The 17865-nt window shown below is 30.2% G+C and overlaps 1 protein-coding gene across 3 annotated transcripts in view; it reads right to left on the bottom strand.

Moving 5' to 3' along the window:
* Top1 (DNA topoisomerase 1) overlaps window positions 1-17865 on the bottom strand; it is a 118844-nt gene that overhangs the window by 45561 nt on the left and 55418 nt on the right. For 2 of the 3 annotated variants that reach the window (XM_075356620.1, XM_075356621.1), the window contains exons 7-10: window positions 17131-17310; window positions 4456-4605; window positions 2267-2379; window positions 928-1043 (exon numbers count right to left, since the gene is read on the bottom strand). In XM_075356620.1, the coding sequence (XP_075212735.1) occupies window positions 928-1043; window positions 2267-2379; window positions 4456-4605; window positions 17131-17310 (559 nt within the window). Of the gene's footprint in view, window positions 1-927; window positions 1044-1635; window positions 1851-2266; window positions 2380-4455; window positions 4606-17130; window positions 17311-17865 lie in introns of those variants that run through there. The other variant, XM_075356622.1, reaches the window with a different exon arrangement.

Here is a 17865-nt window from a genome sequence, read left to right as displayed (position 1 = left end):
GAAATTTCAAATGAAGAATAGTATTTTGAATAAAAACTTGCACTCTTTTCCAAATTTGGAAAATTTTGTAACAGTACACAACTGAATTGTAAGCTAATCTCATCAATAATGTACTCCATGGCCTAATGCTTGCTGAAACTTTTGAAGAATATTTTGAATTCCTATGGATATTGGATATCACCCCTGGAATCCTAACTAACAATGAAACAATCATGTTCAATCAACTTCAATAGAACAATCATGTGATGGAAATTTAAAAATAAATTAACTAAATATAAAAGTTACGTGAATTTTGACTAAGGTTAAAAATGAATATCCATCGCTGTCCAGAAAAGCAGTTATTTTTAATTCCACTTTCTATCATATATCTTAGTAAAATTGGATTTCCTTCTATGTTAAGAGTAAAATAAATTTAAAAATAAACTGAACCTTGACCAATGTGCTAAAATTAAATTCAATTGAATAAGATAGCTCTTCACCTGTTTCAAGCATGCAGTACAATCTTCTCACTTAATTTTTAGTCTTCAAGAGAACTGTAATCAGTAATTTAAATAAGTATATATATAATGTATTATTTCTTTGTAATGTAAATAAATGCGTTTTAAAAAAATGGTTAAAAATTTTAAACAGATAAAAGAGTTGCCATGCATGTATTGCATTGTAATATATTTTTTATACAAGTAAATACAATCTCTCAAAAAGGTTTCTAATATTTTTATAACTCTAACATTCTGAGATATAACTCTATCGCTATCCAAATGACATTACATATTTAATAGTTCAGTGATAGCCTAAGATCTATAATTCCCATGAGTGGTTGTAAAAATAAAATAAAATTTGAGTGCTACTGTACTAAACCATTACATCTCAAATTTTGTGCAATGGATATATATATAAAAGCTTATACAAGTATAAAATAATACAAACCATTATAATAAAATTTAACATCAGGTGGTAACGGTTCATAAAGTGGTGCAAAAACAGGTCCTTTATGCTCCAAGAAAGTCCACTTAACACCATCTGGTCTCTTTTCTTCTTCCCACCTATGGGTAAATTAAAAAGTAAATTATCTTGTTTAAAAAAATAACTTCATTCATCTACATCTCCCTACCATAACTACACCAGGCCTGTATAATTTCATAAATAGTTATGACCGAAGCTATTGTCATTGTACAAACAGCGACATTAAGACAAAAGAATTTTTTTTCTGAATAAATTTTTCAAAACTAATTTATTACTGTTATTATAATTAGTTATGATAATTAATGTCTGTCTACTGTTTAAAGGAGAAAACTCTAAAATACTCACATCAAAGCACTTAGTTTAAAAATTTAAGATCTGCCAGAAACTAATATTATTATTAGATAAGTCAACTGATGAAAATTGCCCTATTAGAAACTCATAACAATTAATTCAACTATTATTTATTCTAAAGACATTACAGCAAATTAAAATTAAAAATGTACAAATAAAAATGGAGCAACAAAAGATAAAGACATAACCTCAAATGTTAACATCATGCACTCATTTTATATAAATAAAATATAATTTGATTAAACACATCACCAATTTTAAAAAGATAAATTTGAATAGTAGAATGTTTGCAACAAATAACTTAACATATTACAGTATTACCTTTCACAAGTTTTCAATGCAAGATGTGAAAATTGATAGTTTAATACAATAAGTCTAGTTGATAAATGAAATTGCCCAACCCTTTTGGAATACACTTTAAGTAACTGCAAATTTCTCAATGAAATTACTGTACAAACACACATTAATTAAAAACAGGATTAAACATAAAAACAAGTGTAAGTTAAGCCACTCAAGCACCAGAACATCATAACCTATAAAAATAATAGACTGCCATCTTATATCTAGGTCAACAGTGATACTAAAAAGGGAAATTCCAAGGAATAAAAAATTCCCTACTTCCACCAGTTTATTTTTAACAATAGTTAATGTAAAACTTCCAATTTCTAGAAATGGGTACTGGTTTTTGAGTTGCAACTGCCTAAAAGAATTTCAGAACTATTCTGTATAGTAATAATAAAATATAACCCTTAATTTAACTTACTATGATTAAAATTCATCATTAACATTAAACATGCTAACAAAAGAATTAATACTTTTTTTACATTTAAGGTGTTCATATGAAATATGTTCAGAAATCAATACAAAAACCAATTTCTTCTTTTTGTTTTTATTAGCACAAAATAAAAACTAATTACATAAATGCATTTACACAATTTTGTTTGTTACCTACCACTTCCATACTTCTTGCTCTTCTTCTTCTTTCTTTTTTTTCTTTTTTGGACTTTCTTCGACTCCAGTTTCATTTTTTACCTTCTTCTCCTTCTTCACCGATTTCTTTTTAACCTGGAAAACATGTATAAAAATTTATATCCTAAACAGAAAAGGAGAAATAAAATTAAATTCTTTTTCTGCATACTCAAGTAATTGATGTATAGAAAGAATAAGCACTTATGTCTGAAACAAGCAACAACAAATGTGGTTAATACTCCAAAATTATTTTTTTTCATTCCACTGAACTCTAGTTGATTAAATAGTGTTGACGGCTAAAATGAATTAAGACACATAAAACAGTAAGTGAAAAGAATATTTCACTGAAGGTAATTAATAACTTCTCACACTATCGATTCATAAAAACATATACTTCATTTATAAAAAAAGAAACCAACAAAAGACGGAGAAATTAAATACTTATCTTCTAACATTTCCAGCAATAAATGAATTTCTTAAGTGAAACAATTATGTAATGCTTTTAACTACATTTATTGTCAGACAATTCTTATTAATTTTTTGGGACTATACTGGTGATGTATCATAACATGTTATAAGTTCTAGTAGAGTTCATAATTCATACATAGTTATATCTCAGATTAAACATTACAGAAGCATTGCTGTACAATCTTCCCCTTGTGGGCAAAACACAAAGACAGCTCTAATATAAATGAGAATTTGGTTTCCTTCCCACTAGTAATATTGTACAATATTACTACTAATAATAATTGTAGTCATATTTAAACAATCATATTTATTGCGACATTTTCAGATGTTTCAGTGTAAAACTAGTACTAATTTTAGCATTCTTCCACTTTGTCAGTCACTGTTGAGATATCTAAGCAAGATCTTAATATGCCGCAAATCACAGAATTATCTGTATAAACTTCTGGCATTTTTAACTGAATTCAATCACAGATTGGGAGTAGATGCTAACAAGCAAAAGTGGATGAATGATAAAATCATTTTATGAAGTGAGTTCGCACACACATAAACAAATGAACTCTTTCTTCAGTCAGAAACAAATATTAATCCCAAACAATGTATCAAAAAGTCATAACATTGTTCAGGGCATTTGATGGATAACCACTACCTATTTACAAAAGTTAACAATAACCTCTAAATAATTACCTGTTCAGAGTATTGAAGAAATAGTGCACATGAAATTAGTATAAGATGGGATCCTTACAATTTTAATAAAGCAAAAATTGTGACCATGATTCAACAAACATTTTAAAAAAGAATATCTTTATTAACTATATTGCAACTTGTGATGACACTAACGTGTAATATTTTACTCCTTAGTCATACAAATTAAATATATAGTTAACAACAAATAGTATGTTTTTTATTTTCTTCGAAGAAAATGAAAAAAAATTTCTTTAAGCAGGCTAAATCATAACTACAATATTTTTTGTGGAGAATTTGAAATATTAGACGTTATTGAATTCAAAAGCACTTCTATAAACTTCTTCACCAGTCCAAACAATTACGAATACATAATATTATTAAACCCTGGTGACTGGAAAACAAAATCCAGGAAAAGCAATCCACACTGTAAATGACAAGTAAGCCAAGATTCATACACATTTCTTTTTATCAATGTTTGTCATAACTGTTGCTTTAACTATGGTAACCTTCTGACCATCTTCAACACAATGTTCAATCTTAATCATCACATTAAGTAAGATTATTCCCAATAATCCATTATTTTAACCAAACAAGGAAATCAATGGAAAGGACATAGAAGCTGAAGAGAAAAGTTACTGAAAAGTAGCAGAACTGTTACTTGAATAAAATTTGAGATAATAATAAAGTAACTTCCATAATGATGATTTAAGTTCATTAAAATCAAGGGAGAACAACAATATTAAATTAATTTTAATAAATACTTAATATCTGAAAGTGACATAATAATAGAAATAGTAAGTGGAAATTATAATATAATTAATGTTAAATTAATATCAAGAGGGTATGAACCGCACATTATATTTTCAAGAAGTTGTTAATATTTGAACACTCTTGTAAACTAGTAAAGTTATTTAAAACCAATTAAAAAGCAACATCAAATATACTTAAGCAAATGACTTCTAGATCATTTGATTGATATTTTATCAAAAATTTAACAAACTAATCTAGGCTATAATATACCGGTTTAAAATCATCTTCATCTTCATCATCAACTGCTGCCTTCCTTTTTTTAGGTTCTTTTTTAACTTTTTTCCTTGCCATCAAAGGTACATCATCCTCATCATCATCTTCCTCTTCCAGTTCTCTTTTAGAGGCAGAAGACCGTGCAGCCTGAAATTAATACGTAATAAATATTTCAAAATGTTATATTCATAAATGTTCACTACATTTACATAAAATTGTTAATCGGTCAAAATATTAACTGGCAATGTTAATAATAAAATAAAAATTTAGAGCAGAGATATTCCTGAACTCCCTCAGATTCCACATTCTGAATTCCCTGTAAAAATTTATACTGAACAACTGAAAACAAACATAAAATTGAAACACAAACTAAAACCAAAATGTATTTATTTGGTGGTGCCTTTGATAGGGGGGGGGGGATATTTTATTACTAATACTTACACATTTAGACATCTTAATATTTTAGTGAAATTTTGGGCATCTTAAATAAACCACCAAATCCCAGAAGAATATTAGGAGAGAAATATATAGCCTGCCACCCAAGAAGCAGGAGCAAGACAATTTGTAAAATTTGAAGATGCCGTATATTAAATTTTATTTTGAACAATTCAAAAGTTTGATTTAAATAAGAGATCAAAATACAATTAAATACATGAACGCTTGCCACTAAGCACATGTCTAATGTCACATTGCAATCTGATAAAATATAAGTTGCATAAAAACAATTTGATAACCATAAAAATGATATCTAAGTAGCTGAAAATTTATGCATAATTTTGACTTAATGTCACAATTCAAATGTTTTTTGGATCATTTGTATGATAACACAAATGCTACTGGTGTTAAGTAAAATAAAATACAATATTTATACAGTTGCTCTGCTATATGATAAAAAATAACATAAACGGAGTTGCACTTCCAAGAATTTTTTCCTGATAACAGATAGGAAGATCAGTTTACAACTTGTACCACATTAATTCTTATTTCTGGATTAACAAACTGTATTTCTAATCTGACTAGTCTGTAGCATTTCCCCAAAGCCTTGAATTTCATTCAAGACTTCCACTGGTTAATAATTGTACCTACCAGTTAAAATACTCTCTTAGAAAGATAGGTAGGTATAATTCTGTCATGAGCTCTTCATTAGAATTATTCTGTTTAGATGGCAGCCATTATTCATGCAAAACACATACTGTTCAGTATTTTGGGCACAAGAATAAACTTTTAAAAATGTCTCATCTTTACCATGTAATTTCCAGTTCCTCTAAATATAAAAATTTTGATACACAAAAAGAAAATTATTCTTATAAAAAGGAAATTATATTTAGAAAAGATAATTTGCAATTACTATCCTAAGTTTACTGCTGCCTATTATGATAGAATTCACAAAACTTTTTAAGATGAAACCTGGCAATTAGGTGAACAGTTTGGATAACAGAAGATAAGATATCATAGTAAGGTAATATAAACAGTTTCATGTTGTACAAAAACATTGATTACAAGAAAAAAAAACCAATAAACATATTTAAAAATGTATACCTAATAAGAAAAAAATAGTATCTTAACATGCAATTGTTTAACAAAAAGTTTTCACAGTGTTCAGAATACAGCTAGTAAACAATGATTTTATGTACAATTTTTTTAAATGTTAGATTTCCTAATAAAATTGAAAAATTTGTTTAAGCTCCATCGTATTTATTATCATTGCAAGGACATTTAAATTACTGGTACATATTCAAATAAAGTAATTCAAACCAAAGTTGATAATGTTCAAGCTTCCCAGAACTAAACTGAAAATTTAATATTAAGCTAATTTTCAGACCATGTTACAGATTAATTTATAGTTAGTTTTTGCATCCAAGTGGTATTATTGTTTTTAAAGTCTGAAAATTAGCTTAATATTAAATTTTCAGTTTAGTTCTGGGAAGCTTGAACATTTTAATCAACTTTGGTTTGAATTACTTTATTTGAATATGTACCAGTAATTTAAATGTCCTTGCAATGATAATAAATACGATGGAGCTTAAACAAATTTTTCAATTTTATTAGGAAACACACTTTGCTTATTGAAGAATCAACAGACCTACATTTATGCTTCAAATTTATAGCAATATTTCAGTACTCCTACAATGATACATAAAAAATAATCAATTTACTTGTTATGATATTAAAAAACTAACAATATTTTCTACCTTAAAATAATTAATGGTTTTAAGTAAAAAATACTACTTACTAGAAATGAGGATTTACATTCAAAAATAGAAATTGTTTTACACAAACAAAACAAAACAAAGAATAAGTCAAGAATTCATTCACCAATACATGCATAATCAAACAGTTCTTATATTTTAGTTTTAATCTTGAAGGATTAGTACTAATGTTTTTTTATTTATTGTCAGCTGTTTCAAGAGAGGTTCAGTCGTGTTATAGACTTGTGTGTTCCACAGTATGGATGAGAGGCATTTGCTATGTGTGTGTAGTTTATTTCTCTTCAAGTATCGTGTCAGTTAATTAGTGAATTATTTCTACCATTTACCTGAACCACCATGGCTTCCCAAGGGAACTATTTCGTTGGCGATAAAGAGTCCGTGTATAATTGGATTGTAAATAAAACATTTTTCTGAACCAGCCTCAATACTTTATTTACAAACCTTGTATAATGCCAAAAAATTCTGTGCATATCAAGGTTAGACTAGAAAACTGTTAGTCATGGAAAACTAAGATGTTCAATTATCATTGCAAATTAATGATACAGACAACACTCGTCGGACAATGAGGTTATGGAAGAACAACTTCTTCCCACTTGGGCAGTTATGGAAAAGATTCTAAGTGAATAAAAAAAGAAGATAAGGTTTCAGACAAAATTGGTCAAAAATGGGACTAATCATGCAAGTGTAGTAAATTCTGCTTTTCACTTCCAGCAATTAGTTTACTATATTTTGATGGTGATTTTATTAACTGGGATCATTTTGTAGATGTGTGGAGAGTTTAGTTTTAAATAACACAGCACTATCTGACATTCAACAGTTATGCTATTTAAATTCCTCACTAATGAAGAAAGCAAATGAAATTAAATCTTATTGCTAATTTACCTGAGCACAAATAATTTCACAGTTGCTTGGGAACTGGTGTACAAGAAATATAACAATTCAAAAGTGAATGTTCAAAAAAAAAAGTTAATTTATTAATCTTTCATCCACTTTGAAGAAATTATCTCATCTCAAAATCTGTGAAAATTAATTAACCATGCCAAAAGCAACACAAATGCTATTGAAGTTTGATGTGCAATTAGATGAACTTCTTTTATCTCAAATACTATTAATTAATGCGGATATGTCTAGAAGACAGGCTTGGGAACACAATCATTTAGGATCACATCCTCTCAGATTAGCAGAGTTATGGTTGTTTTTGGAAGAGAGGTGCCAAGCTATTGCAACCCTGCAAGCCAATGATGTTTATTAAGTAAATTGTCAAAAATGAATTCAAGCAACCAAGAAAGTTATACTTAAATTAATTATTGAAAAAATTAAAACCTATGTCATTTGTAATCAACATAATCTATTTAAGTGTCCAAAATTTTTAAAAATGAATGTTAGCCTATGGGAGGTAGTCATATAACAAAATTGACTGTGTTTCAATTGTTTGCTTCTTCTTTTATCACCTAAATGCAACTCAAAACAATGTTGTCATAAGTGTGGTTTACATCATATATGTTAATTCATAATTCTAAGGAAAAATTTAATATAGAAAATAAGACATTAAATGCAGATAAACAACCTGATATTGGTAATTAAGAAAAATCAACTAATTATTGTTCAAGGGTGCTACCCATGTTACTGTCTACCGAAATTGTTCATGTTACAGATTGTCTCTGTTATCTTCATAAGTGTAGGGCTTTATTTGACGGTGCTTTGCGATTAAATTTTGTTACACAGGCCCATGTCCACAGATTGGGCTTTCCAAAACACAAAAACAACTTACCTATTCATAGAATTTATGATCTTACGGCATATGATCCTAACACCAATCACTGTGTAACAATAAATATCAGTTCTAGGATCAATTCTTACTACCATACCATTTGCTGTTCAGTTCTTTTAAAAACTGCTGGTAATACCCCAAATTAGTATTTTGATATTCACAAGTGGAATATACCTCTTCTGATCCATGTTTTAACGTGTCTGGTAAGATAGATTTTAACTTGTTACACTGTGTGAATAGTTATCTATTATCTAATCCTGGGTACCCAACGATATTAAATAGTACTAGGCTAGAATGGGTTTTCTCAGACATCATGACTACTTCCAGTGTCGAGACAATTTACAAAAACTAGAAAATTTTCTTTCTTCATAATGACAAGACTGAAGATAAACTAGAACAATTTCAGAAAACTGAAAGAAATCAGCGAGCCAATTCTTAGTTAAGACAAATGCTACTGTGAAGACCACTTTCATCAGTATATTACAAGATACGATACAAGTCGACACATTGTTTGCCTTCCAGTAAAGAGAATGTTTCTGACTCTGGTCATTCACTATAGGGTGCGATGAGTAGATTTCTTAGACTGGAAAAACATTTGAATCGAGATGTAAAATTAAATAAGGAGTACAATCAATTTTTCGAGGCGTATGAAGTTCTGGGACACATGTATCAAATTCTAATTCCACATTCAAATTCTGAGTTAACATGCTATTTATCTCACCTTCCTGGTTTAGAGTAGTTTAATGATAAAAAGTTGTGTTTGATTCTTTGTATAAAACTACTTCCAGATTATCACTTAATAATGTTTTAGATTCTGTCCCAGCAATAGAAGAGATCTGCTGTTTATAGTACTTAGGGTTTTGTACTCAAGCAGTTGTGTTCAGGGTTTACAAAGAAAATTTGCAATGAATTCTTTTGAAACAATCATCAGACGAACCCATCAAGGATTTCAAGCAAAAGACTGTGACTTACAGACATCATCCGCTCCTTTCCTGGCTATTTGATTTACTCAGCAGTTACGCAATTTTTTTCCCAAAGGGGTCACAAATTTCACTGCATGATATCTATACAGGTAACTGTACCTCTGGTGCTGCTACTACTGAGAAGGCGATTGAACTACAGGACCAAGTTACTGCTTTACTTAAAAAGTATATTTCATCTTGGTAAATGGTATTTAAACAAGGCTGAACTACTATTGAATGTTCCTGAAGAACATCAAGAATTGCAAAATTCTTTTCCAAATAAAAGCCAACTTCAATTTCTCAACCCCTTCATAGACAAAAATGAACTGCTCCATTGGTAGACATCCTCAACCTTTTCTTTATCCTGTTTAGCCTCCGGTAATTACCGTTTAGATAATTCTTCAGAGGATGAATGAGGATGATATGTATGAGTGTAAATGAAGTGTAGTCTTGTACATTCTCAGTTCGACCATTCCTGAGATGTGTGGTTGGTAGACATCCTGACCCACATAAAGAAAAACTACTGAAAGCCTTGTGATGATCCCTATTGCCATACCACCCCCTCTGTTCCTAGCCCTGATGGGCTTTACTGGACGTTGTCTTTTAGACCCTCTAAACTTGACAACAACACAGTCATCAGTTTGGCCTCTGTCAGGATGCCACCAATGGAAATGCCTTGGTAGACATTTCCATCAGTGTATTTACACAACCACTATCGCTTTCATATGGCCTCTTCCAACAACGACCACCTACCCTAAGTTACAACCCTTAAATATCAAATTTACAGATTCACAGAGGTGTGACCCCCGCACCTTTCTATATCATCAAAGGTTTCACACAAAATCTGTCCACATTGGTAGACAGTTTATTTAACATCCATGATTATCTCAGCTAACAAGGTTGCTTCATGCTGAACTTCAAATATAAATTTATCAATCAGGCAACAGTATTAGATACCAAAAATTCATCATACTATTAAAAGAGTTATACATGAGTGCAATAAATGCTTCAAACTAAATATAGCGAGCTCAGCAACTAATGGGTATCCTACCTAAACATCATGTACAACTAGCTTGAGCATTCCTCAAATACAGTATGGATTATGCTGTGCCAATGTATTTAAAGCTGGGCTTAACATGAAGTAAGATACTTAGTAAAGCATATAATCGCCATTTTTTCATATAGAATTGATTAGTAGCCTAATTTCATTTGCAGTTATTGCAGCCTTTTGATGATTTGTTGAACAAAGAGGAAAGTGTATTAATTTATATAGTGACAATGGAATATTCGTAGGAACGAACAATCAGTTGGAGGAGTTAGAAAAGTTTCTACATTCTCAAGAACAACAAGAAAGATTGAGTATATATGCTGCTAACGAAGAATTCAGTTGGCACTTCATCCCTACCAACTATCCTCACTTTGGATGTCTACACGAAGCTGTCATATGATCCATGAAACATCACCTTCCACAAATTGTAGGGAACTAAAAATTGGCAATTGAAGAAATGTTCACTTTATTATATCAAATCACATCTAAATTCAAGACCATCATGTCCATTGTTCAATGAACTTAAAAAGTACTAAGTACTCATTACTCACATTTTTGTTGGCGAAAATTGAATTCCCCCTTCTGATCCTGTAGATTTAGCTGTTAACAGGTTGTCAAGATAGCAACGAGTTCTGCAAACAATGCAGATCTTATGGCAAAGGTGGTTGACTGACATATATAATCTAAACATAAGAAGTGGAGTTCTCATCATCCCAACTTAAGGCCAGCTGGCCTCCATGGCACAAGTGGTAGCGTCTCAGCCTTTTATCCAGAGGTCCCGGGTTCGAATCTTGGTCAGGCATGTAATTTAGACATTTTCACACGCTATAAATCAATCATCCTTTGAAGCAATACCTAATGGTAATCCCCAAGGTTAAACAAAAAAATTAAAGCCGTGTGCTCTAGTCCCCATCAAGGATGACAACTCACCACTAATTGGTGGTCAACCGGTCTAGTCCAAGAAGCTCATCCTGGTTCTGATAATTTAGTACAAGTGGTCACATTAAAATTTCCACTGGTATTCTAAAATGCCAAATCAATAAAGTATATCCATTTTCCGAATAAGACTTTTTTATAATATTGAGTGGACAATTTCATCCCAATAACATAATAACCTCAATACTGTAGTTCATTTATCTTATTATTAATTCAATTTGTTCATATTTCCTTTTTATTTTTCATTTGTTTAATTTTTCATTGGTGTACCACAGATTTTAAATGTATCTCGTCAGCTGCATTATAGACTCCAGTATGCTCGGACAAGAGATGTCTGCTATATGTGCATTTGATTTACAGTTTGAATACTCATAAATGGTTTATTTCTCTTTGAGTATTGTGCCAGTTTATAAGTATATATTTCTAGCATTTACCTGAAACATTGTGGCATGTAAACATTTTCCTTCCTACATTAAACATAATTAGATTAACAGAAATAAACAGTTGGAGAAAGTTCTAAATGGCAATATATTAAGAGTAATTTCAACTGCCAAATATTTTATGTAATACATTCTCAATGGCATCTTTAGTTCTTACTTTGAGGTAAGAAGGAATGTAAATAATAAACTTCAAGAGAAAAACATCAACACATAACCTCCAAAAACTAATCAACAATTTCATGCACACAAACAGAAAAAAAAGACATACCCTCTGTAGTTCCTTATGTTTGTTATACTGCAAAAAATCATTTGTGTTACACGTCTAGATTTATTTTCGTTGTTAATGATAAGTGAGACTAATTTAAAATAAAAATACATACAACAAAAATTAGTAACTGTTTTGACAACAAATACCCCTACATATTATAAAGATCAATATAATACAAATAAAACGCCTGGGAACTCTTAACTGGCAAAATATATACATTTGTATGTATGTGTATATATATATATATAAATGCAAAAGTCTGTGGCAGGTTCTGTCTGTCTGTTTACAGCATTATCATGCGAGAACCAACCAACAGACTGCTTTTAGATTTTCAGCGTACATTCATGTTATCCAAAAGATCTCGAGCTGCAGTTCGAAGCCCTAGCCCCCTTGTGGATTAAGTTTTCCTCATCAAAGTTCTGTGTACTTACAGTCTGTTACATGTACAATTACCATAGTTACTATTCTGTCTTTTGTAATTTTGTTTCTTTTTCAGGTGTTTGTAAAGTCTGAATACTTTGTTATAAAGTATTATTCTCACAACCATGAAGATAACACAGCAAGCATCCTGGCTAGACGGGAAGGGCAAGCAAAGCTCACCTTGGGTGACTATTTATATATATATATAATATATATATATACATATATTATTTTACTAAAGTTAATCTTTTTAAGATTCATATAAAGGGGGTGTTTCACTTTAATTGCCCCAGGTGATTTTCTTGTAAACTACAAACACTAAAAAAAATTACCTAAACAGAAGTTACTCAGATTGGAGGTAGACCACCTCTTGATGGTCTTGAATTTGACCTTGACTGTTATTTCAAGGCTAACACAATTTTTTGAAATGGAATGACCTACTTTTGACCCCACGAATGAGAGGAGAAAACTTTACACCAGAATATATAGTTGCACATATGACCTTGGACCTTTTTTGAAGGTTATACAGCTAACCATCATAAATAGTATTTTACGAAGTGTAAAGATATTTTTATGCTCTTTCCCAGAGTTTGCAAGATAAATGGCCTAGAATATAAATATCCCAGAAATATTCTGTGACCTTAAAAAATGTGTAAATCGTATAATACTATCGCCTATATAATACTAATTAGCCATATGACCATCAAAAAAGGTCCAAGGTCATATATGTGACTACATATTCCAATGTAAAATTTTCTACTCTTTCATTGGTGGGGTCAAAAATAGGTCACTACATTCAAAAAATTGTATTAAAGTTGAAATAAGTTCAAGTCAGTTCCAAGATCACCCTGAGGGGTATCTCTTAAATCTGAGCAACTTTGGTTTAGGTAATTTATTTATATTGCATGCAGTTTACAAGAAAAATCACATGGGGTGATTAAAATGAAACACCCTGAAAAAAGTTTGAAGATGTGACCACATATTTCAATATAAAATTTCCTGCTCTTTCATTGGTGGGATCAAAAATAGGTCATTCCATTTGAAAAAATCATGTTAACCTTGAAATAACGGTAAAGATCAAATCCAAGCTTACTTATAGGGTGTCCCCCTCCAATATGAGTAACTTCTGTTTAGATGATTTTTTTGTATTGTGCGTAGTTTACAAAAAAATCTTTTGGGGCAATTAAAATGAAACACCCTATATACAGAGTATCCACAGTCTTTCCATGGTTACAAAAAAAACTATTACAGTTACAGCTGTGCAGTTTGCGGCAAAAAAAGAGAAAATTATCATAATAATAAATAATAAGTAATATCTTAACAGACATTATAAAATGAGCTATTAGAAGAAATACTTACACAATGTTTCACAATTATAGTTTGTTTTTTTGTTAATTAGCAGTAATTATTATTATTCTTTCATTTGTTTACTATTTTACACATTCAATAACTACTTATAAATAAAAAAATGTTTATCTAATTTTAGATTTTAAATTATTTTTTCTTTTTTTCGTGAATATTTTTTCAAGTTTTCTTGTTCTCTAGTTTCAGTAAGTTAATTTGTGTAAATTTTCTTTTTTTAACTAGATTTTATCTAATTTAAAAAAATAAGTATTATTCTAAAATAATTTTAAGGACAAGTCAAAAAATATTTACACTTTCACCATAAGATAACGTCAAGGTTGACATACTGCCTTCTGCGTATGTGTGCTTAGGAGTTGGTACAACTGTGGTCAAGTGAAATTTGATCCCAATTGTGTCATTTGCCTTCAATACCTTTCAGTATAAATATGTCTGCTCCGTTAGCAGTTTGCACCAAAGAGCAACAGCAAGCAATGATCCAATTTTTCTGTTCGGAGGGTGTGAAAGAGCTGAAATTCATCGTATACTTTTATCACATTACAGGAACAGCACTTTATTACGTAAATGTGTTTTTCGTGGATCAGGAAGTTTAAAAGTGGTCAGACAAGTTTGAAAAGGAACAGGATAGCCATCAACCTCCACCAAGGATAAGATTCAGCAAGCTCGAGAAATGGTTCTCGCAAATAGGCAAGTTCCTATCAATGAGGTAGTTTCTTTTTTTAACATCAATCATGGTTCTGGCCATCAAGTCATTCCTGATGAGCTCAGCTTCTGTAAGTTCTGTGAGTGACGGGTACCGAGACAGCTTACGAGTGCCTCAGGTAGAGAGGCAGAACAAAAGCAAACATGTTGACATCTGCCAATTTCTTATCCAATCATTTCAACCAGAAAGGCAACACATTTTTGAAGAAACAGTCACTGGTGATGAAATATGGCTATTACTATAAGCCATAAGCCAATAAAAAAAACACTCTAAATGGAATACTACACAACAATGAAGTAAGCTTCATTTTACACAATAAAAGATGAATCTACCAATATTTTTTGTCAGACATAAACAACAATTATTTAAGTTCTTAATGTACATTTTTTAAACAAATTTACTTCCTTCAGTAGTGTTTGATTATTAAATAGAGTCGAATTTTTGTTCTTGCACAACTTCTGTTTAGAATCTCACCTAAATTTATTGAATTGCTTTTCCTAACATGTCAAATAATTGATAAGCATTTTCTCTATAATAATAATAATTATATAAAGGCTAATGTAAGAATGCAAGATTTGGATTATAATTAAAGTATAAGTATTGGGAACAGAAAATTTGTTTCTTTTAAGAAATGCAGAAAATCCTACATCTCTTGTATTAAAGAAGTCAATTCAGTAACATGTTTTAAAAAGCAGTAATACCTTCTTAAGAGAGGGCAACTGTTTTATCTTGAAGACTACATGACACTTTAGTCTCTACACAAATATGTACCAAATATTGGGTGCATTTATCCTAATTAAAACTTGTAAAATACTAAAGAAAAACAATGTGAAATTAAATTCAGAAAACTACAAAACTTAAGAAAGCCTATATATAAAATTTTCATGAATTTACACTGATGAGGTATGTTGTTCTCAAGAGATGTTTTATCTTCTGTAGTACGTAATGTAACACAAATTAAGAGAATTGAAGACATTGATAAATCAATGTAAAATACTATTACCAAGGGAGAAAATACCCAAACATACATGGGCTGTCCGGGGAAATTTCATGGAAATTTTTAGCAGTCATGAAAGATAGAAATCACAACGTAAATATCAACTGATATTGTATTCGCATAATTTTTTTTCAATTATTAACTAGAATAATTGATCTTTTAAGATGTTTTAAAAAGAAACATTCATCCTATTGAGTATTAGGCAAAATGAGAACAAAGGTAGCAACATCATTCCTGGTGAGTGACAACTCATAGGCTCAAACTGTGACAGACAAGAGATGAATTACTGATAAGACATATTGTGGTCACCAGTGTATGTGCGTGCATGCGTGAGTGTATCTCATCTCCTCTCTACTACACTATTCGTTTTAGTTGCTTTTGGGTAGGCAATAGTGTTTCTTTATTTTTATTAGTTGGCCAGCTGCAAGCGTATTCTTTTCTTTTAATAGTGAAGTAATTAAGTGGCTTTTAATAGTGTTAAGTGATACAGACAATATACAGTATAGTGAGTATAAAATATTGTATAATACTCTTAATGATTTAACTGACAATCATCACTGCACTCATTACACCTAATTGTCTTTATGAAGTATTATTAATTTCATCATAATATTAAAACAATTTTTCATTACTGTACCTTTAACAAAATAGTTAAACAATCCTAAAGACATCAAATCAGCAGATTTTTTATTAGCCTTACAATATGTATGCATGTTCTAAAAAAACGGGATAAATTTCAGCACCTGAGAGGTAAATGATGGTAACGCCATCGAATTTCCACTGGATTTACAACTGTTTTCCTCTCAAGTGCTAATTTGTATTCTAATAATTAGCTTAATAAGTAATCTTTTTTTAATATGTCTCATAGATTAAGTCTAACACATTTATTTTATTTCAGTGCCCTCTTCAGAGGTCATCTTCCCTTGAAGCTACTACAATACAGGTAGTATTAGATATTGTGTTTGTCGAGTTGTGGTTGTTAATGTATTTCTTGTTCATGAGATAATGTCTTATATAAATTAAGTATCTGCAACCCATGCATGTTTATTACTTCTCTTTTAATAACCCATTACACACAATAGATTGGTCAGTAAAACATAACAAACCCTCACCTTAGTTTTAGGGAAATCTCTGACTGAAAAAATTGTGTTTGAAGGAAATTTCAGGGATCTGAACATTTTCTGCTCCCCTGACTAATACTACGGTTTATAGTACACTATACCTAAAAAAAAGTACTACAAACAAAATAGTTACTTAGTTCATTTTGTAGTTGTTACAAAATGTAGTACACAACTCTAGGAACCATTTTGCAATAAAAAAAGTAAATAAACATTTTTTATTATTCGGTTTATATATATATACACAAATGGGAATAATAAGTCATGAGAATAAGACAAGTATCTAAGCATACTACTTCGAAGTCTGAAATTATTTACACAGATCACAACTTTTAACTTTAAATCTAATTTTAAAAAATAACACTAAATTATTAAATCCATTTTATAAACAAATCATGCAAATGAATAATTAAACATAAACAAGAGCATATACGTACCAGTGGCATTTCATCATCAGAATCTGGTTCACTTTTAATAGCGGTTGAATTATAATCTGATTGGCTGGAGTTCATATAATCTTGGTCCATTTCATCTCCACCTTCTTCCGATACAACTGAATCCTCAGGTTCTTCTCTGATTTCAACTTTTATTTCTGGAGCCACTTCAGGAGATTCTTCCTGTTAAAAATGAAACAAAAGAAAACATATCACTTTGTCTTTTAAGAAATAACATTAATTAATATTTATATCCTTAAAATCTACTACCAAATAATTCATTTTTTTAAATAAACCTGTTGAGATTTTATTCATGCACCAAATTTCCTAATAAGAATTTTTTTATCATGTGGTTAAAAGTAATACAGTTCTTACATATTAAATTCTAACTGTAAACTGGTATTAGTCATTCATTGGATAACTATACCAGTACTCTCTGTGAGTAAATGTTATTAAAAATAACTTTTACTACTAACCCTTCACCAGTTCTTGAGACCTGTGAAAGATGTGTGATGTTACATACTTCACAAACGTGAAGAAACAAAACGAGATCAAATATTTTAATTATGTTATTCATTTAAAAAAACGCTAAGACTACATATTATTTAAGCATAACCATAATTGACTTGTCTTAACGTTCTTTATTGGTTCTTTACAGTTTTTAAATTTACTGCATAGTAAGAATGAAATATAAAAATCATTCTGAACCGAGTTTAAATTTGTGGACTGATTATTACA

The sequence above is a fragment of the Lycorma delicatula genome, chromosome 2, assembly GCF_047948215.1.
Source record: "Lycorma delicatula isolate Av1 chromosome 2, ASM4794821v1, whole genome shotgun sequence".
Lineage (NCBI taxonomy): Eukaryota > Metazoa > Arthropoda > Insecta > Hemiptera > Fulgoridae > Lycorma > Lycorma delicatula.
Note: the sequence above shows the minus strand (reverse complement) of the source record. Positions and strands in the feature narration are given on the sequence as shown.